Source organism: Aquarana catesbeiana, linkage group LG04 (assembly GCF_042186555.1).
Source record: "Aquarana catesbeiana isolate 2022-GZ linkage group LG04, ASM4218655v1, whole genome shotgun sequence".
NCBI lineage: Eukaryota > Metazoa > Chordata > Amphibia > Anura > Ranidae > Aquarana > Aquarana catesbeiana.
In genome coordinates, this window is record NC_133327.1 from 267,406,706 (window position 1) to 267,429,734 (window position 23,029).

Sequence of the window (23,029 nt, forward strand, 5' to 3'; positions counted from 1 at the left end):
TCAACTGAGTTGTACAGTTTTAACTGACAATTGCGCGGTCCTGCGATGTTGCACCCAAACAAAATTGACGTCCTTTTTTTCCCACAAATAGAGCTTTCTTTTGGTGGTATTTGATCACCTCTGTGGTTTTTATTTTTTGCGCTATAAACAAAAAATTGAGCGACAATTTAAAAAAAAAAAAACGCAATATTTTTTACTTTTTGCTATAATAAATATCCCCCCCAAAAATATAAAAAAAACTATTTTTTTCCTCAGTTTAGGCTAGCTCTGAGGAAGGGAGTGCGCCCCGAAACGCATCAGCTGTACACTCCATGCTGATAAATGGCACATCTATGTCCCTCCCATTCAGCACTGTTTTTATGGCTCATGTCTATTTGCCATCTTGTGAATATCCATTTTTATCGATTTTATTTCTTGATTAAATATTTTTGGTAATGCACTAGGTGTGTGCGCCTTATGTTTTTGTCTGTTTTCGTAGTATTATTGGACTATCCCATCTGAAGAAGGCAGCATCTGCCTAGTTGTGTAGGATTACTGCTGTCCTTATGTTTCTACACTAAGGAAGACAGCGCTGGCAGTGACTGCTTGCTTTTGTACCTTCTGGGAAGGCTGGCCACAAGGTTTAAGAGTGTGTCTATGGAAATGTTTGACAATTCTTCCAGAAGTACATTTGTGAGGTCATGCATTGATGTTGGAGAGTAGGCCTGGCTCGCAGTCTGCATTTTAATTCATCCCAAAGGTGTTCTATTGGGTTGAGGTCAGGACTCTTTGCTAGCCTCCCTGATCGATAATAGACCAACAGTTAGTTGCTAACTTTTTTCATTCTTTTCACCTGACACTTTTGTCGTCAGATTAAGATGGCATAATTGACTCTTTACATCTCGTAATATTACACCTCAGTTTGTCATTTTCTAATTTGATGTACTCAGTTATGTTATTCTTCAAATGTGTACCACTATATTGCAGAAGAGACATGCACCGTCTTTTCTGCAATAAAATGCCCCTACCTGCATGCTCGCCATCTCCTCCAGCCCTGTAAGTATACAGTGCCGGCTGGTCTCCAAGTACCTGGATGACAGCCTCCTGAGCAGGAGTGACATCATCCCCTGCCAGCCAATGAAGAGGCCTGAAGGCCAGCACTTAGAAGATGCCATTGCAGGACCATTGGCAAGTATTATGACTTTAGTTCCACTAAGTAAAAAAACAAAGATTTCCCTGATAAAAAGGGAACCAAGATTCCCAGAAGGGAGCTTAGGTCCTTTTTCCTGGACACTAGACACGCTGCCTTCTGCGGATGAGAGATTTGGCCACCATCAGGGGCTACCCCTAGGATGTGCTTTGCTTTATTCTCCACTGTGTCCTTCAGTTCGAATTGATACTGTGTTAAACTGGCCATACATTATACAATTTTCTTATTCAATTTCCTTTGTATTTACCTTCAACTATGTAGTGCAAGAACCTGCCCGACTGCATACAAATTGAAAGTGTTTAGGTTTGACCTCATATTATATGGTTTTGGTAAATCTAAAGGAAAATTATACAAGAAAATGGTATAATGTATAGCCAAGCCTTACACTTTTATCAGGAATATTTTAGATACACTTCAATGGGTGTATGGTAGAAAAATAAGATGAGACAAGCATTCCTAGAGCAGATGAATTTATTGAATGGTAGGATAACATATCAGCAGTACAGACCAGATCTTAACTACAGTCCAATAAAACTTCCCCATTAAATGACATTCTAGGTGATAGCACTTAGGTGAAAAAACAAGTGTAAGCTATTATAGCACTCTGTTTTGCAGGGACAAAAAAAAAAAAAGGAACTGCTTTTCTCTAACACCATGCCTGTGGAAAGAACTGCCTCAGTGTAGGCTTGCAGCGCTGCTTTTAGCTGCTATTACCTGTGATGCTGGGGTAATGCACACAAAGTATTGTGCACCCTAACTTCAGGCAGAATGGGGCTAATTGCTTACAATGGGAGTTTTTCAGCTAGATTAGGGGAGGCTGCTCATGGCATTTAAAGGAAGCAAAATTTTTCTAAGCAAATTTTTCAAACTACTGGGCCCCCTTGACTGCATTTTATTCAAAAGATGAACTTACACTTTAACAGATTCTAGTTCGATCTTTGATACCCTACACCTAAAATCAATTCAGAGGAACATAATGCACTCACATGGCACTTCTGCTGCTAGAATAAAAAGCATCATCCTTAAGGATACAGCTTTTAAAATCAATACCTACAGATGCAGGGCTAGGAAATTTATAAAAGTAAACTGAATATCTTGCAAAATCTTTGTAAATGTATTCTCACATGCCAGGAGGTTTGTTTTCAGCTGCAATATTGGCAACAATACACACACATAGTTCATTAATAGTGCAAAAAAACATTGATTGAGATGTAAACACTGTGTTAAAATCTGGACTGTTCACTTTTACCAATATTTCACCACTGCCCAACTTTTAAAATAAAATTCTTTTAAAAAAAAAAAGTTAAAAATGTGACATTATGTATCACAAATCATTTTGGTTAACTTGCATGGGCTACTGCAGGAAACATGGCAAGTAATCAGCTCCCGACTAAAGTAAAAACTACGACCCAATGTGTTTAAAGCTGGCCATACATGTTGCGAATACACTGGAAGAAATTCGCTACATGGGTGGCTCTGACAGGCCCCTCCTGCACAACATCTTTTGATTGAAAAATCAAAGCAGCCAGGCAGAAAACCTGAACAGTTGCTGCATACAAATAGCTTGGTAACAGGGTTTCGCCCATCCATGCTTTAAGCATGGATTAAGTAATCTGTTTGATATTTTACGTTCAGCGTACAGGCTGAGCAAAAAATATCTAAAAGCGTATGGCTAGCTTGAGACAGCCTTAGGCCTTGCTGGTAACATGGAGCTTTCCAGTTACTGTGGAATAATAATAGTCCCCTTTTAGATGACTGGGGGAGCCTCAAAGGTTGACAACTGGTTTGAGGAACGCAACCCAGTCTCTAGGAGGCTTACATAAAAACAATAAAAAAGAAATAAAACATAACTAGTGATAGTTTCTGGGTGGAAAACGTACCACTGCAAAGGGATACATATGGATTTTTTTTGCGCTAAAAAAATGGGTGTGGCTCTGAGAGTTAAAAGTTACATCAGTAAATGACATGTAATATGACACAGCAGCAAAATCATCTTCACAAATTGCCCTGAGATGTCATCTTTGTTTTTTGGTCCACTACTCAGTCTGTGGTTCCAGGTCTTTTTATCACCGCTGTATACTTCAATGGAACATTTTCCGACTTCAAAACCACCTCTAGTAGAGTAAAGATGCCAATTACCTGTAAGACAGAGGAAAAGGTGCAAATTAAATATGTACAGTTATGACACATCTTTCAGGATGAATTAGAACAAGGCAATTGACCTCAGCCACACTTTGGCTCAAAGTTTGTTAGATTTAGCTGGCTCCCCTCATCCTCCACATCAAAAACATATCCAGACACATACCGGATATGACACAATCACGTAATCGTTACATCTGTCAGCATTTCACCGTCCCAGAAGCCAGTAAAATGGTGCAGTACTGGGCATATGCTGGCTCTTTAACCACTTGCCGAACGGTCATATAGTGGGTCTGCTACAGAATCGGAGGAAGAGGAACTTGTGCCCATGAAACAAAGGCATTCTGGCGAGGAGCAGCAGGCTACTACAAGTAGTGCAGTGTCATCCACCTCTAGTAATGAAGTACCATTGCAACAAAGGCCAAGCACTATGGGGTTTCATCTCAGCCAAAAAGGGTGAGGACCCATGCCAGCCTTCCCTATGCCCTCCAGAACACCCTGCGGCTTCCCTCGAATTCCAGAGCAGCAAACACCGATAATTTTGCCCTTCATGATTTTTTTAATTTACGTTTTTACTGAAGACCTATTATCTTCTATCATGGCCCAGTGCAATCTCTATGCACAACAGTTCATAGCAAGCAACCCTGGCTATCCACTCCTTGGAAAGGGTTACCATCTTTATGTGGATAATTTCTACCCAAGCTTGCCCCCTCTTCCGCAGCCTTTACTGGAAGGACACTTCAGCATGTGATACAGTGAGAGCCAATAGGAAGGGCTTCCCGCAAAAGCTCGTTAATGAAAGGCTACGAAGAGGGGAGACGACGTCTTTGTGGAACCAGGAGCTATTGGCTGTCAAGTGGAGGGACAGAGGAAATGTCCACATGCTCTCAACAATTGATGATGACACCTATGTAGAAATCCCCAGAAGAAACAGCTCAATTCAGAAACCAGCTTGTGCCCATGAATATAATTTGTTCATGGGGGTGTCAACTTCAATGATCAGATGATCGAACCCCCACCTTCCCACAAGAAAATCCCGCCATTGGTATTAAAAAGTTTCTATTTATTTTTTCAGTTTGGCCATGTAGAACAATTATATTAATTTACCAAAAATCTACCGAGACCCCCGTATCCTCTCTGTATTACCAAGAAGAAATTACCACTGCCCTTTTGTACTCTGAAGGCCCACCAGAAAATATTCGCTCTGATTCAGTGAGCAGACTCCAAGAACGTCACTTTACTGAGAAACTCCACCTCTGTGAAACAGGCCAAAGACAATCAGAAGAAATACCGGGTGTGCTCCAGAGGAGGAGTTAGAAGCGACACAGTGTATTTTTGTCCCCAATGTCCTTCCCAACCAGGCCTCTGTATACTGTGCCTTGCAAAAGTATTCACCCCCTTAGCATTTTTCGTGTTCTGTTGCCTCACAACCTGGAATTAACAGATTGTTTGAGGATTTGCATCATTTAATTTACAGAACATGCCCACAACTTTGAAGATTTTTTTTTTTTATTGTGAAGCAAACAAATAGGACAAAATAACTGAAAACTTCAATGTGCATAAATATTCACCCCCCTAAAGTCAATACTTTGTAAAGCCACCTTTTGTGGTCATCACAGCTCCAAGTCGCTTTGGATAAGTCCCTATGAGCTTGCCACATCTTACCACTGGTGAAGGAGGACCATGTCCAACAGCAGAAAGACTTGTTATATAAATCCCTGCAGTGGTTGGAAATTACAGTTTTATAACTGTATATACGTTTACGATTAGATGTTTAAAAGAAATTAAATAAAACGTTGTCACCAGCCCATGCCTCATAGAATATAAATTGGGGTGTTTGCCTTTCAAAATTGGGTAATTTTGTGGGTGTTTCCATTGTCCTAGTGCTCCAGAACTTTCAAAAATGTAATAGGTAGTCAGGAAACTAAATGTGTAATTTATGCTTCTAGATTGCCTTATGGTGCTCCCTACGTGGCCAGGCCGTGTAAAGGTTGCACATGTGTGGTATCGCCATACTCAGAAGAAGTAGCATAATGTGTTTTGGGGGGTCATTTTGCCATGTACACGCTATGTGTTAGAAAAATCTAATAAATTGACAACTTTGTTAAAAAAAAAAAAAATTGGTTTTTATTTTCTTTCCATGTTTTCCAAAAACTTTTGGAAAACAATTACATGTTCAAAAGACTCATTATGCCTCACAGAATATACATTGGGGTGTTTGCTTTCCAAAATGGGGTCATTTTGTGGGTAACTCCATTGTCCTGGTGCTCCAGGGCCTTCAAAAATGTAATAGGTCGTTAGGAAATGGTGTATGTAATTTATGCTCCTAGAACTCCTGATGGTGCTCCCTGCATCTTGGGCCTCTCTATGTGGCCAGACTGTGTAAAAGTCTCACACATGTGATATCGCCATACTCAGGATGAGTAGCAGAATGTATTTTGGGGTGTAATTGTTGTTATGTACATGCTATGTGTTAGAAATATCTTATAAATTGACCACTGTGTAAAAAAAAAAAAAAAAAAAAAAAAAAAAAAAAAGTAGTTTTAATTTTCTTTCCACGTTTTTCGAAGACTTTTGGAAAAAATGAACCGTTCAAAAGACTCATTATGCCTCATAGAATATACGTTGGGGTGTTTGCTTTCCAAAATGGGGTCATTTTGTGGGCAATTCCATTGTCCTGGTGCTCCAGCGCCTTCAAAAGTGTGATAGCTTGTTAGGAAATTAGATGTGTAACTTATGCTCCTAGAACGCCTGATGGTGCTTCCTGCATGTTGGGCCTCTCTATGTGGCCAGGCTGTGAAAAAGTCTCACAAATGTGGTATCGCCATACTCGGGAGGAGTAGCAGAATGTATTTTGGGGTGTAATTGGAAGTATGCATATGCTGTGTGTGAGAAATAACTTATTATTATTTTATTGTTATTACTTATATAACTATATAACTTATTGTTATTTTGACAATTTTGTGTTAAAAAAAATTCTTAATTTTCCCAATTGTGGGATAAAAATGACAACTTCAAAAAACTCGCCATGACTCTTACAAAATACCTTGGACTGTCTACCTTTCAAAAAGGGGTAATTCGGGGGATATTTGTACTTTTCTCACATTTCAATGCCTCAAGAAATGAAGAAAGGCCGTCAGTGCATCAGGTGTGATAAATTTTCAATGATTTGCACCATAGCTTGTAGACGAACGTTCACACAGACCAAATAATATACACTTATTTGGGTTATTTTTACCAAAGATATGTAGCAGTATAAATGTTGGCCCAAATTTATGAACAAAAATTACCTATTTGCAAAATTCTCTCACAGGAACTAAAAAAAGTGGATTTTTTTTCAAAAATTTCACTCTAATTTCCCTTATGTCGCAAAAAATAAAAAACCCAGTGGTGATTATATACCACCAAAAGAAAGCTCTATTTGTGTGAAAAAAAATTATAAAAATTGTGTGTTGCATGACTGAGTAATTGGCATTCGAAGTGCGAGAGAACTGAAAGCTGAAAATTGGTCTGGGCCTTGGGTCAGTCTCTTGCATGCCAATCAAGTCTGTATACCCAAACACCCTTGGCGGGGTGCAGATTTTCAAAAAGCTGTCAGGTACTGGTTCCTTTTGAGCACTACAACAGGTCTTAGGGAGAGGTGTGACTGCTAACAGAGGTTGATACACCCTGCCACCATGCATGATTTCCTGAATTAAGTTTTTCTACTTCTTCGGAAGGAAGAGTAATATAGGATTTTTGACTTAAAGTGGTTCTGAAAGCTGAAGGTTTTTTTACCTTCATGCATTCTATGCATGAAGGTAAAAAAAAAAAAAAAACCTTCCTGACCCCCACAATCCTTACTTGAGCCCCCTCCGATCCAGCAAAGTTCACAATAGCCTTGGCTGGATGGGGACTCTCCCTCATTGGCTGAGACAGCAGGGGGAGCCCACTGGCTTCCACTGCTATCAATCACAGCCAGTGAGCCAATGAGGAGAGTGTGGGGCCGAACTGCAGCTCTATGTGTCTTATAGATGCAATGGCGGCTCGGCGGCTCAGGAGCGAGCATGCAGCAGTGCCCCCAGGGCAATCAGCTTTCTCTGGGGGCACTGCTCGAGGGGGAGGAGCCAGGGACCCAAACAAAAGAGGATCAGGGCTGCTGTGTGCAAAACCACTGCACAGAGCAGGTATGTATGACATGGTTATATTAAAAAACAAAAAACAAAGCTTTAGTATTACTTTAATGTAAAATCGTTTCCTTGGAGTACATTAAGGATCACAGAATGAAGTAATTAAGGTGCATTAGCTTTTGCTGCTGCCTTCAAGTGATTGAACAATGGCAAACAAAGCTGTAAGGACAGCCTAGCATAAGATCTCCTACTCACATCTGTGTCTGTCACACTCACTTGCTCCACGCTCCAGCGTCAGGTCTCTCTGTGTGCAGATGCTGGCTTCCAGTATTTCCAGGCATTCCATCCAATCACAGAGGGGGGCGCTGTCTTAAAGTACTAGCATGAAGATTGCTCAGTGTTTGAGCAACATGTCCACACAGTAACAGCTGGACCCAGTGTTCCCTAGTGGCTTTTCAAGTGTTTTTGTGCACCTCCCAGTGTTTCTATGACTTCTAATGTGTCAGTTCAGTCTGTACCCAGCTCCTGTCTTCTTACAGGGATCCCTAGATGTTCCCAGTGTCATCACTGATTACAGCTTTGACTCTTGTTTCCAAGCCTGCATCCAGTCATGACCCTATGCACTCCTGCTGGCATCCAGTCTTCCTTCCCCATCGTGGCTCCCTCTGCCCTTCAGACAATTACCTGCTTTTCTGTGTCTCTGTGTTTTATCATTAACTCCTGCCAACACTCCTGTGTTCACTGCTGCCTAGTGAATCTAGTGCCCCAGTCCTGCAAGAAACTTTCAATTGCTCTCAGATGTGGCCTGCTAGGGTGAGTCAGAAGACTGTAATTTGGGTATTGCCTGCAGTAACATCTCTACCTCTAGGAGATCTGATGAAGACCAGGCAGTACAGTAGACTCTGCACCTTGGCCCTACTGAGGGCTCTCATGATAAGGGAGCATAGAGCCAAGCTCTGTCTCTACTCTGTGGCTTTTGCCACCATGTGCCCAGCTATTACTAGTCCTTTTCAGCCACTCTGCCCCTAGTGGGATTTGTAATTTGTGCCAATGCCTCAGTTAAGTGGCCAGCAATAGGAGGAGTGGATCATAAAAATCCTTCTTAATCTTACATTAACCACTTGCTGCATGGAAACATATTTTCTGAAAGCAGAGGCCCTAGAGAATAAAATAAAATAAAAACCCCAAAAAAACGAAAAAAAAAAACACCAGAGTTTGTAGCACACACAAACACAATATAATACCAGATTTTTGGTAAAACAAAAAAAGATTATGTTGCATTGAGTAAATAAATATCAAACATGTCAAGACTCAAAATTATGCACACTCAAGTAACGTCAACTATGGTACCTACAATTTTCTTTTTTTATAGGCAATGCTTTAAAAGTCTTATCGGTGTAAAGTTAAAGAGTAACTCTACTTTTGTGGAGAGAATGGGTGATCGATGTACGCTGCAGGGATTTTAACAAACTTTGTTGCAGATCCCTAACTTTTGTTATTCTGAAGAAATAACAGTTTGTTTCTCTGTGTCCATGTTCAAAGTGTATCTAAAGGGAGTGATTTTAGAATTATTAATCAGCTGCTGCACTTTCAATGTTCTAAATAGGAAAAAGGAGATGCACAAAATATGACTTGTATCTTAGTGTAGACTTCTGGGAAAATCAGTAAGCCAATCACACAAGCAGGAAATGACATATCTGGGGGGGGGGGGGAAATATGTACACATCTCTGTACAAAACACCTCCAGGTTGCCATATTTCATTGTACAGAAAATTACAGTGCTGCCAATTAAAAATAAAAGGTAATTTTTTAAAACATTCAAATATAATTTGCCTTGTGTAGCAATGGTATATGCAATTTTTTTTAATTTGCCATCCTTTTCCCACAAAAGTTGAGTTACCTTTTAATCATGAATGATAGCCCTAGAATTATTGCTCTCTCTCTGATATATTTATGCACCTTGACTAAATGTTATTAGAAGAGAATGTGAAGCCAAAGGCCTTTAAATATAGATGGATAAGGCTGAAACATGCCCTCTTAGGGTGCCGGGTGCTAGAGGTCAAGTCCTGTTTGAATGAAGGCCAGAATGTGAGATATGGAGTAATCTCTAGGACTGAATTGAATACAATCTCACCAGGTAAAAAGAATTCCAGGTCCAATAATAAATCTTCCTGGAAGTAGCTTTTCTTGCCTTTAGCAATGTGGGAATCACAGCTTCAGAAACCCCTCTATCCTTTAAGACCTGGGTTTCAACAGCCATGCTATTAAAGTCAGAGACTCTGAGCCCAGGTTCACATCAGTGCGATCACAGATATCGCATGTGATTTGCACCCCCACCTGCGGTGCTGTTCACATGCGATGTCTGTGAGATGCAAGTTCAGCCATACACTTGTAAGGGGAGGGGTGTCCAGTTCTGGAGGGACTTCTTGATAGCGCTGAGCTCCAAGATGCTGATGCAGATTTTGACCACTTTTTTTGACCATATGTTGCATGACCTGTCAAGGATTGAAAGACTCCTCCCCAGCCTGACAGACTTGAGTCTATTGTGAGAACCTTCCATCTATAAGAAAGGAAAGTTTTTCCCACTGTTAGCATTGATGTGGTGATTCACCAGGACAAGGACTTCTTTTTTGGGAGCCTGGAAAGATCCAAGGAGAACGACTGCTTTTTTTTTCGTGCTGACACAGTGTTTAGCTGGAGAGTTCTTGAATGGAATTTGGTGAAAGGTACTGCCTTGAAGGAGGCCCACAACTCTTATGCAAATCTTACTTTGGTATTTCCTTTGGATTTCAGCTGTTGTGCTTGAGCTCTTAGAGAGAACTTTCTTTTCTGGAAGAAAGACCTTTGTCTGACATGTCTCCAGATTTAGACCCAGGTATTTGAGGAGCAGCTGGTCTGGAGAACAGATTTTTTTTTTTTTTTTTTTTAAGTTGATCACCCAGCCAAAGGTCTGAAGAAGCTCAATTGTCTTTTGGACATTTGCTGAGAGTTGTAAGGGAGATTAATCCTTCAGGATTAGTTCATCCAGATATCCTATCACCATTCTCAAATCTTAGCACCCTTGCTTCTTCTCCGAACTCAGGGCATCCAGGTGATAGGATATCTGGAACAACAGTTGACTGGAATTCTACTTTAAAACCTTTAATCAATGGATTATCACCCTGAGTGTTCTATGGGTTTTCAACAGAGCAAATGTTTATCTGTTTAGAATTGGCTCCCTTTGGTCTGGTCTCCACCATCTCTATGAGTAAGGGTATTTCCCTGTGAGGTACTCACTGAGTAAAGTGTGGGAAATAGGGTAAGCATGTCTGGAAGGAGTAGACAAATCCAGGTGTACATTGTACTGTAACAAATTCTTGTGGTGAAAGGGTGGGAGGATGTGCCTGATTACCATATAAAGGTGAAAGTGGTTTTATAGTGTGCATCAGTAGTGTGATTATAACCACCTTGACACCCACATGAGACACAGCTCCTGTGCTTAAGTGGCTAAACTTTAGCACCAGGTTTGGGACGTTTACACTGTGAAGTGAACTGTATATAAAGACCAAGCTGCGCCCAGCATGGTGGGCATAAATCCAAAAGGCTCTTCAGGCACTGGGTTCTATAGCGATGGATCCAGTGCCTAAAGCAACATCACAGTGCAGTCCCCACCCCGTGGGGTCAGAATATGGCTTCTAAGGTTTCACAGAGGTTGTACTGATTCGGAGGTACTGTTTCTGCACAGGCATTAGAAGACAGTGAGGTTGATAGAATATCGGGAGATAAAACTAGAGAATCTGATTTCTCTGGGAAGGAAAAGTAGTCCATAACCTACAGACACTAGCAAAAAACTGAGGACTCAGAGTGGGGTAGGGTTATAGCGGGGGTGTCTTCAAAAGCTTGCCAGTGTCCAATCATCTGAAGGTACAAGTCTATAAATGCAATGATTAGGATAAAGAATTTTTGTTTTAACTTTCTCCAACAAAAAGGATTTTAGAGGTCAGCCAAAATCCTATTTCCTTAAAGATCTCAATATCATTTTGCCCAACTTTACCTCCACACTCTTCAGAGGAAGATATGTTCTGACCATGTATTTTGCTCTCGCAGGGATGGAAAATTCCCATACTGCTGCCTGAACACAGTGCTGTATACTGTATGTAGTGGATGACACATGCAGTTTTTACAGAGCTGATAGCAGTCACATGTATCAGTAAAGAAAATACTGTAATTCATTTGGGCAGGCTTGGCCCAAATGAACCATTTAAAGTGATAGTAAATCTGGAGTTTGGTTTTAATTGCATATCAATGGACACAGGAGTATTCAGGAATACTGGGAGTCTAACTGGAGGGTGAGCAATACAGAAAATGCCAAAAGGCCCACATAACAAATGGGTCGGGAGAGGCTCAGACTAGCTTGTAGCATTTTATGCCCAAAACTGGCATCAGAAGAGGCCTGAATATCCAACTGGAAGAACTAAGAGAAAAACTATCACCAGAAGACAAGAAAGCTTGTTAAACTCCCAGGGGATCGTGTGCACATAGTACTTTGTTCCTGTGTCTATCTGTGCAGGGGTCACTGAGCTGTGGTGTCAGATATCTACCCCAATCACCTGCCTAGCTATTAGACAGTACTGATCAAGAGAGACTAATTTCTGACAGCTCAGGTGGAGAAGAGGAGTGACAGGCAGTGCACACAGAGCCCACACAGCCCCTGCCCTCCTTCCTCCTAAACTGCCAAATGAACATTGCTCCGCTGTCTCCCATCTCTCCTTTTAGTACACACAGAGTCTGGACCTTCAGTCTGCCATTTTCAGAAATAGATCCTGTGCCACGGGTCACACCGAAGAGGCAGAGAGAGCTTGAAAGAGACGTATAGCCAAAGCTTTTTTTTGGCCATACTTCTCTATTAGGTCACAGGAGTGCACTTATTATGCTCTCCTATGATGCAGAATCAGCTGACAATGGGCAAACGCTTAAACGTTTAATGTGTAAAATAAGGTCTGTTGGAGTTGATGAAATTGTATGTACATGGATAAGAAATTGGTTACTTGAATGGGTCCAGAGAAGTGATAAAATGACTCATTCTTTGAATGGTCCATAGTTGTGAGTGGTGTGCTCCAGGGTTCTGTCTTGGGGCCAATGCTATTCAATTTGTTTACTAATGATATAGAGGTTGCAATTAAGAGCTCAATTTCAGTGTTTGCTAATGATACCAAATTATGCAGGAAAATAAATTAGACACAAGATTAGTATTGTTACAGGAAAATCTTGATAAAATAGTGGGTTGGGCATCTACGTGGCAGTAGAGGTTCAGTATTGAGAAATCTAAAGTTATGCACTTTTGGTGCCAAAAATACATATGCAAAATACACACTAGGGGTGCTCCCTTGTGATAATCCATGATGCAAAGGGATCTAGGGATGCTTGTAGAACACAGATATAGCATGCAATGGCAAACTGCAGCTAGCAAAATACTATTGTGCATTAAAAAGTGCATATATTCAGGAGATAAATCAATTATTCTACTAATTTTACAAAACACTGGTTTGGCCTTATCTTAAATGTGGAGTTTAGTTTTGGTTACCAATCCTCAGAAAAGATGTTGTTTAATTAGAGCTCAGCAAATGGGCAACAAAGTTAATAAGGGGGAACGGTGTATTTTAAGGCCCCTGAAAAGTACACATGGCCATGATTTGAGACCTGTGTCTTTTTTCAACCTTATAAATTATAATTATTGAGTGGAAGGGAGAAAGTGGAAACTGTCAGCTTGTGTTGTGAATGATTACACCTTGAGAAAAGGGCTTTATTTTGAAAAACACAATTGACAAGAACACAGGCCAGGTACTAGAGTAGGCTGTCTGAGACAAGTTTAGTAGCTGGTTTGTGCGATTGTCAGCCTGTATTTGTAATGTAAGCCCTTTTCGCCAGCTGCAATTATTCACAACACAAATTGACAATTTCCCTCAATAGCAGGTTGCAAGTCTAGACTGTGCGTGTACTAAAGAGGAAAAATAAGTAGGGGGGGGGGGTGACACTCAGTGCTGGTTGTAATTCCCCTTCCTATGGGAGCACCCATATTTTTAGGCTTCAAGGGGGTGGAGCTACAGCCAGCAATGACAGAAAAAAAATGGATTTTATTCAATATCCACTAATCAGATTTTAAAGTATATGTGACTAGAAATGAAAGGTAAAACTTTTGTGTATACATATAAAAAAAAAAAAAAAACATTAAAAAAATACCCCCCCCCCCTTTTTTTTTTCTTTTTAGACATGATGATATACCCTCAGTTCTCAGATGCATATGGAGGGGAGGAGAAAAACAGCTGTACAATATTATTCCCAGTGAATGGTGCGCTCATGAAGTACCAACTGTGATAGGGCAAGAAGCAGGGAGCCCCTTTGCGAGAACCCTCATGTTCGATTGTCTAAAAGAGGCCTTAGCCAAGAGGTAGACTCTTACAAAGCGTTCCATGTCAAGGCAATGAGAGAATTTCCTGGGGATGTTTTTTTAAGCAGAATAAATGAGGGAAGGACAATGTCCCAATTGAGGCGGAAGGAGAAAACCACCTTAAGGAGAAATTAAGCTTCAGCTTTAAAGACAACCCTGTCCTTGTGTAACACTAGGAAAAGTTCTTTACAGGGTAAAGTGGCTAACAGAGACAAAGGGGAATGCACAAGGGGAGAAATATGTGATGGTAATCAAGGTCAGATATTTATCTAGACCAGGCTCAAGAAAGAAAAGGATAGGTCCCCCATGGAGTTCTTCCTAGGATGACATTTCCTGGTTTCGCACCACCCAAAACAGGCCTTTCAAGAGGGATAGTAGACATTGCGAGAAGTTGACTTTCTAGCCCTCAAGAGGTTAGGGATGACTGAATCCAATAAGCTCATGCCCCTTAGGGCCTGAGTTTCAAAAGCCAAGTGTTAATACCAGTGACAGACTGGCGGATCAGTCCTTGGGGTAGAAGGTCTGGACAATGCAGAAGGGTGCACAGAAAGTCTGTCAGGAATCTGAACATATCTGAGTACCGTGTCCTCCTGGTCAAGTTCGTGAGAGGAGAATCACCGAAATTCCTACGATCTTGTTAAAGTGGAGTTCCTCTTGGGTAAAAAAAAAATTAAAGTCAGCAGCTACAAATACTGCAGCTGCTGACTTTTAATATAAGGACACTTACCTGTCCTGAGAGCCTGCAATGTCAGCACCCGAAGCCGACCCGTCCCTTGGCTCCGGGTGCAGGCGCCGGCGTCATTACTAAGGGAAACAGAAAGTGAAGCCTTATGACTACACAGCCTGTTTCCTGTCGCACTGCGCTTTCTGAATGGTCCCTTCTGTCTTCTGGGACCAGTGCTTCTCCCAGAAGGCAGCAGGGGGGAAGGAGGAGGGGCCGGACATTACGTAGTTCGCCGGTGCGGCGATCTTTCCCCCGGAAGTGGAAGCAGATACCGGGATTTGACAGGTATCTGCTCCCCCTCTCCCCTGAAAGGTGCCAAATGTGGCACCGGAGGGGGTGAGGAATCCGATCAGCGGAAGTTCCATTTATGGGTGGAACTCCGCTTTAAAGCAGAGTTCCACCCATTTTTTTCTCTTTGGCTGTGCTGCATGCCCTTAGCTCATAGTTTTCACAATGACCATTTTTTTGTTTGCTGTTAAATACCTGTTTTTTCTATTTATACATTACTTCCTCCTTGCGATTGCCTAGGTGATTGCGTCACTAGGCAATTCGCAGGTGTTCCTGGGATAGCGGCATCATGTATCCCATGACTCCTTGCGAATCGCCTATTGCCGAAATCTTGATTATGCAGGGAGAGAGAGGAGCTGTCAGAATTTATCGGTGATGTTGGGGGTGGGCAGGACCGAGCAGCTATCGACCACCAGCCAATTATTGGGCTTCATAAGAAAGGGGGCGGAGCCGCATACACGTCGCGGCCCACCCTGACCCCATCCTATTGGCTGGTGTTCGATAGCTGCTCTGTCCCGCCCACCCCCGACATCACCGTTGAATTCTGACAGCTCATCTCTCTCCCTGCACACAGTTATATTACAAGTCTGCTCAATGTTATAGTGAATGTGCAGCCCACGCTAAGACTGTATAACATTGAGCAGACTTGTAATGTAGCTGTGTGCAGGGAGAGAGAGGAGCCGTCAGAATACATCGGTGATGTCGGAGGTGGGCGGGACCGAGCAGCTAACACCAGCCAATAGGATGGAGTCAGGGCGGGCCGCTATGTGTATGCGTCTCCGTCCCCTTTCTTAAGAAGCCCAATAATTGGCTGGTGTTCGATAGCTGCTCGGTCCCACCCACCCCCGACATCACTGATGAATTCTGACAGCTCCTCTCTCTCCCTGCACACAGTTACATTACACGTCTGCTCAAAGTTATACGGTGTCAGTGCGGGCTACACATTATCACTATATCAAATTTTATATATATATATATATATATATATATATATATATATATATCTCTATCAGGCATGAGCAGTTGTTGGACAGACGGATCTATCAGGATAGGTCCAGGATTCTGAGACATTCTTGGACCAGACAGCTAAGGTCTGGCAGGTGGATATGGCAGCAATAGCAGGTTGTAGGGTAGGGCATGCGAGAGGTAATAGACTCCTAGAAAGTGCTTTCAGGCTTTTATCCAATGGGGTCTTTGAACACTAGGATGTCCTTTAGGACAGTCGGTCCAGACAGGAAATGACCAGGATCACCACTGGAATAACCCACTCGGGCAACTGACAATAGCACATGCAAGAGCAGTGAGAACCTTGGAAGGAGACTCTGGCAGGAGTAGTAGGAGTAGAGTGTCTGCACGGCTGCAGCAGAGGACAGCTAGAGCACCAAATTCAAATGTGGCACAACTCCCCCCTCCCACAGAGTACAGTGCAACCAATAGTTTCGCAGTCGGCACTTTGAACGTTATTCCCTTAGGGAAGGAACTGGGGTAATGTAAGCACCACATCCGATTTTTCAGTAGGGAACAAAAATGTTACAAAACTACTGAGAGCATGCACAAAAGTCTGATCAGAAAGTTAATACTAATTAATATGCTGCAGAAAAAGTCAAATTTCAGACTGAGGTTAAACATTCTATCACAATCCATGGACACTGAAAAAAACAAAACAAACAAAAAAAAAAAACAACACAACACACCTCATATGTGGGACCTCCCCCTTGTAACACACATTGTTATCACTGCACTTTAACATGCCATTTATTACGCAAATGATCAAAGGCTGGATTGATAAACTGCAAGAGTCACACTGATTTACTCATTAACTATCACTAAGAAATTCTGTAGCTTGCAAATAGACTTAATTCATGAAATATAATGGTTGTACAAAGAAAAAAAAAGTACAAATTCTATTAGACTGAACAAGTATTAGGGTACAGATCTCACAAAATACACCCTTAGCTTCACTGTGATTAATTTGTACAATGGTCATATTCACCTGTGGCACTGGTTCATCTCCATCTTGTTCTGGTTTCCACAACAGAGTCAGCTCTGGCTTCTTACCCACTTGCTGGAAATGTGAGCTCACTAGAGGCAGGGCCTGGAAGACACATAAGCAATGTGATTAGGCTTCCCATAGTCTAGGCAGTATGCCACAACAGATCTTATGTATGAACATGCCTGATGGAAGAATTGCCTGAGTTGCCCGAAAACTAGCATAAACAGCTTTATTTTTTTTAACCTGCACAAACAGGAAGTATTGGTCCAGTTGCCATACACAACTCAGCAGGATTTGTTCATAATACTCGAAAGATCTATGTAGACCATACTATTTTAACGCCAATTTCTCAAGTAGAGCTGCAACTAACGTTTTCACAATTGATTAGTTGGTCGATGTTTTTTTCAATTAATCGGATAAAAACCTCAGAAACAAAAAAGCTTTGAGAATAATTTAATTATAATGTAAAGTTTAAAAAAAACAAACAAAAAAAAAAAAAGAATGTATTTTTCAATATCTATATGCAGTGGTAAGTATAAAAAAACAGCTATATGGTTACAGAACAAAATGTTTTATCCACTCTGAGAACCGACAGAAGAGATCTATATCCTATTAGAGGTTGAATCTGGTACATAACAGTCAGACTCAAACTGCAGACTTTTGCAGATTTTCAGAAAGGACTGTAATATAAATATTATGCATGACAGAGTCCCTTGTCACAGGCAGGTAGCTTGATACAAGATACCTGTGCCTGCTGTCACTTATGCTGGCCATATAGGAATTCGTTCGTTCGATTTTCTAATCATTAGTGGGGTCAAATTGCAGTTAGTTTTCTATGACGGGAAAATTCGAAGCAGCAGAATGGAAAACTCTTCTCAATCTAATGAATTTTTGGACAGCTTATTTGGTTTTCGTTCAGCAATTACATTCATTTTTAAATTGTGTGCGCTGCACTGTATTTCCAGATATGTAAAATAATGCATTCTGTATGCAGGCCAACTAATCGATTATGAAAATAGTTGACAACGTTTCATAAGAGTGTATGTCTAATAGTTTCAGCCCTATTCTCAAGTACTCTATTTTATATGTCACTGGTCAAGCTTACGTTACAATAGATCCGCTTCTGGACACCATATCTTAGCACCAAAACATCAAAGGACTCATTTAATACCCCCATAACCATTGCCTCCGACTCCAATGGGCCACTTTCCTGGAAAGACATAGAAACAGGAGCAATGAGAAAAAAAACACACTATATAAAAAAAACAACTCCTAAATGTGTATTTGTATCACACCCCACAACATACTAAAAAATACTTCATAGAAGTAATAGATGCATATAGAAGATGAATTTTGACTTACCTGTACACTCCCTATTTTGGGGTACAGTACAGGACACAGGCATAGTAGCCATGGATCATGGGTTATAGGGTTGTACCTTCAGGTGCCTGGACACTGGCAAAGCGCTTGAGAAGCCCCCTCGGGGACTTCTCTTAAAATCCTCCCTCAGAGTATTGGAATACTCAGGGGTTGGAATTGAGCTCTGTGTAATAGAAGTGTTTTTTAGTGAGTTATGTCAGTCCAAACTGCAGTTTAAGGCATGGCAGCCCATTTTACTGAAAACAAAACAAACAAGTTCACCAACAGTAATGTGAGGTTCTTCTCCAGCAAAACACAATCACTGAAAAAACCGAGCCACTTGGCTCTCGCCAGCAGCACCACTGCTCACATCTCTGGTCTCTTCAAGCTCAGCCTCAGTTGCAGCACCTCACTACACAGGCCCACTCCTGGCCTTTAAATAAGGTTCCCCAGCCCCCTGAGCTTGCTCAAACTTCCAGGCTCCATCTTGCGCCCCCCCCCCCCCCCCAGGACCTGCTAGCCGCTCAGGTTTCTCAGCCTCCCAGACCCGCTCTTGGTCTCCCAGACCCCCAAAGCTGTCCTGACTTTCCCAGCCCTGTGGCAAGGAATCCCCCCCAACAAGGGATGTAGTCTTCAACAAGAACATATCTCTGAACAGAACTGTTTGCATTAAGCTGTTAACTGTCTAAAGAATTGTGCCATGGATGCAGAAAATTCCTCTGCAGATAGATAAGCCACCTACTGTGTCCAGATATATAGGTAGCTTTGGGTGCAGGAACATGTGCTATGAAGTGTTCCTGCTCTAGTGTTAGGGAAGACTGAGCACTTTGAGATGAAGTGTCATGTAAGGTCCTGGCAAAACGACCGTTAGGCCTAGCTTTTGCCATGGCTCCCTTATTCTTAGATTCTGTCATACTGCGCCAAGTGTTTTTTTTCCCATGGGTTACTAATGAAGTAGCATGCAGAATACAGGGTAAGTGTGCCCCGAGGGATAGCGCTACAACCTGGTTGCAGACCATACTGTACCAAACTCCCTTGTGGAAAGAGGATAGAAGGAGTGACTGTGTGCCTAATCAAGGCTGTAGGCGGTAAAGCGCATGAGTGGTATTATGATGCAATACTCGTTAATCCACCTTAGCCTAAGCTCTAAGTGGTTAAGTTTGAAAAGTTTGCACAGATGTGAAATACATTATAAACAATGTGTCAGTTATGATGGTAACAATCAGAATACAGGACAAACCTGGCTTACCAGTCTTGTCCCTGTAAAGGAACTAGGCTTTGCCCATCATGGTAGGCTTACCCCCAAGGGATTCTTCAAGGACCATTATGATGGGGCTATGAACTTGTATAGCACCCTGCGGCTGACTAGATGCCAAGATAAATGCCCATGAAGGATCCAGTGCACAAAGTAACATTACAGACCATCACTACAGCATAGGGTCTGGGTACAGTTCCAAAGGTTTTACTGAGGATAACCCAACCTGAATGCATGGTTTCTAGTGTAATATCTAGAACACAGTAAGGAACTGATTGAAGAGTTGATTAAAGATGCCAAAGAAAAGAAAAAATTAAAAATGAGCAACTTCTCTGCAAGGGAAAAGGAGGTTCATCACCTTTGGACACTAGCAAAAAATTGAGGATTCACAGGTTATAAGGGAGGAGCATCCTCAAGAGCTTTGCCAGTGCCCAATCACCTGAAGGTAAAAGCCTATAACCTATGCTCTATGAATATTATGCCTTCGTCCTGTACAGTATCATTAATTTCTACGTTTTGTGTTGTTCCATTCAGCCAATTCTTGAATGCTCTGATGTATACTGCAGAATGCTCCAAGACTTACCTTTACAAACACAGAGAAGAACAGCTCGGCACTAAGTTCCTGTACTCTTTTTGATGCAGTCTTTCGATCATTACAATGATCTGCTTGCTTCTGGATAGCATCCTGTGGCAATTTCAGCTTTGGACCACAGCCTAAAGAACACATTAAAGATTATTTGTAAAACAAAAGTACAACAATTATTTAGATTCTGCCAAAGTTATACAAACTGTGCATGTGCAAAACATGCTGAAAATCCATGGTATCTTCATAAGGCTGCTTTCAAATTAATTAGATCACGTTATCTTTGTGGTTCGCATGTCTTCAGCATTTTTATTCAAATGTATTGTAGCTTTACATTTTGGAAAGAAACAGAAGAATGATGCAAGATACTGAGTAGTTACTATATATCCACAAACCTCTATTTTTTATTTATTTCACTCACTGAAAAATAAGGTACACACCAAACATCTGCCAAGTCTTCCAGTGAAAAGCTTTGTTCATATTGTGTCTAAAGAAAAATTATCCTTTTAGTTTAATCCTTTAAAAAAAGGTGTAACTTTAGCAATACGGACAATTCTTGTTTAAGACACTTCGACAGTAGAGGCTAAATGGGTTTTATTAAATCATGTAGAGTAGAGAACAACACTGTGAAGTGTAATGAAGGTACACATGCTCCTTTATTTATGAAAACGACTCTCCTCCTATGTACTATGTAAACATGCTGTTTGCCTATTAGTTTTGTGACACTTGCAGATTACATTGTAAGCTCCAAAGAGCAGGGCCCTCGGATTCCTCCTGTATTGAATTGTGATGTAACTGTGCTATCTGCCCTCATGTTGTAAAGTGATGTGCAAACTGTTGGTGCTCTATAAATCCTGTATAATAAGGTAGACATTACCATATCTATTTATATATATATATATATATTTTTTGTTGGCTAGCTGGTAAGTGTCCTAGGAGATGCATTTTGTTTTTTTGCAGTATTATAGATGACCTGTTTTTATCTGCATAGGCAAAGCACAATTTTTCTTTAACAGTTTTTCTGCATATTGTATACCATTATTTTTTTTTTTTCTTGAGAAAAGGCAATTAAGGCCCTTTGCACATGGGTGCCATAATTTGTTTATACTGTAGGTGAGTAAACACATGTATGCAAGTAAATTATTGCACTCAAATTAAAATGTTATCTTTGTTTTACTGCTTTGTACTCAACGCTATATTACTGATCTTTACTCAGCAGCATGCAATGTCCCATAGAGAACAATGCATATAATTTCAGATCAGTAAAAAAAAACACAGCATTTTTTTTACTCAAGTGTGCAAAAGCCTTAAGGAGGATAGGATTACCATGTATAAATACAAAGGGTGGTCTATTTAGTGAATTTGGTGTAGTTATTCATTTTCAGGTCTTTATAGACAAGGGGGCAGGTTTACATCTGGGGGAAAAATTTGGATTTTTACTTACCGTAAAATCCATTTCTCCGAGTTCATTGACAGATACAGCGCTCCATTATTCAGAACCATAGGGTTATACCGCCCCCTACAGGAGTAGGACACTAGGCAGAAAAAAAAAAGACCTGGCTTTGCCTATGGGCAGACCTAGGTGTATACACCCCCCTCTTTGCTATAGGCCTTCAGTTTAGTAACAAGCAGTGTCAGAAGTATTAAAACTCCTTAGAACTCAGAGAAATGGATTTTACGGTAAGTCAAAAATCCCATTTTCTCTTTCGTTCATTGACAGACATAGCGCTCCATTATTCAGAACCATAGGGACTTCCCAAAGCAGTGCCAAAGATGAGGGGTGGGACAACTAAAAATCCCAAGGCAAACACAAGAGCCAACTAGGTAACAGGACCGCAACACAGAACAAGCTGTAGTCCAAACCGAACAATACCCCTCAAGAGGGAATAGACCCTCTAAACAGCAGCCTGCAAAACCTTGCGGCCAAAAAAGGCATCCGCAGATGCCAACACATCCACTTCGTAGAACGTTGTGAAATTGTACACCGACGACCAAGTGGCCGCCTTGCAAACTTGTGCAACAGACGTCTGATGACAAAAGGCCCAAGAAGCACCAAGCGCCCGAGAAAAATGCACGTTAATAGGGAAAGGAGAAACCCGATCCCCGACAGAATAGGTCAGAGTCATCAACTGTCTGAACCATCCAGAAATAATCCCAGAAGAAGCAGACAGCCCCTTTCTTGGCCTGTCCGTAATCACAGTAAGTCCGACCTCCAAAAAGACTCAGTGGTTGCCAAATACACCCGAATCCCCCAAACCACATCCAGGGCCGATGAGGCAAATTGCTTAGGATGTGTTGACCAGGGACACAAGGCAGGCAAAACAATGTCCTTATTCAAATGGAAATTCGAGGAAGGAACAATGGAAAATTGCGAAGAACCACCTTAACCTTGTGTAACCCTGGGTAAGGTGTACGACAAAATTACGCCACCATTTCCGACACCCCGTGAGCAGATAGCCACCAAAGGCCACCTTCCCAGACAGAGTAAACAGTGGAATCTCCAGAATATTTTGAGAGAGAAGTTCAGATCCCACTGCGGTAGAAGAGACCGCACCGGTGGAATCAGACATCAAACCCCTTGAATAAAAAGGTACGCACCAGGGAGTGCGAGACCGACCAGGGGACGCTGAAGACCACCCAGGCCGACACCTGGCCCTTGATGGTACTCTAGGTCCATTCCTGCTCAACCCCCCATGAAAGGGAGGTCAGAATCGGAGCCACCGAGAAAGAACGAGGATGAATGCCCGGTGACTCACACAAGGATATATGCTCTTTCCACATCCAGAGGTAGAACCTCCTAGAGGTAGACTCCCTAGCCATCAGCAGCATCAGAACTGCAGCACCTGGCCCATCACAGCCAGGCCATTAAAACCAGCAACTCTAAAGCAGGATGGAAGAACAGTCACAGTAGATCCTCCCTGAGAGGCAGATGCCAATTAACGTCGGCAACCAAGTGCACCCGG

General features: G+C 41.6%; 1 protein-coding gene across 22 annotated transcripts in view; it reads right to left on the minus strand.

Moving 5' to 3' along the window:
* Positions 1-1,642: 1,642 nt before the first annotated feature.
* The window catches only part of DIS3L2 (DIS3 like 3'-5' exoribonuclease 2), a 1,051,599-nt gene continuing 1,030,212 nt past the window's right edge, over positions 1,643-23,029 (minus strand). For all 22 annotated transcript variants that reach the window (XM_073626503.1, XM_073626502.1, XM_073626498.1 and 19 more), the window contains 4 exons: positions 20,067-20,197; positions 17,975-18,079; positions 16,870-16,971; positions 1,643-3,328 (listed from right to left, as the gene is read on the minus strand). In XM_073626503.1, the coding sequence (XP_073482604.1) occupies positions 3,230-3,328; positions 16,870-16,971; positions 17,975-18,079; positions 20,067-20,197 (437 nt within the window). In that variant the 3' untranslated portion in view covers positions 1,643-3,229. The remainder of the gene's footprint in view (positions 3,329-16,869; positions 16,972-17,974; positions 18,080-20,066; positions 20,198-23,029) is intronic.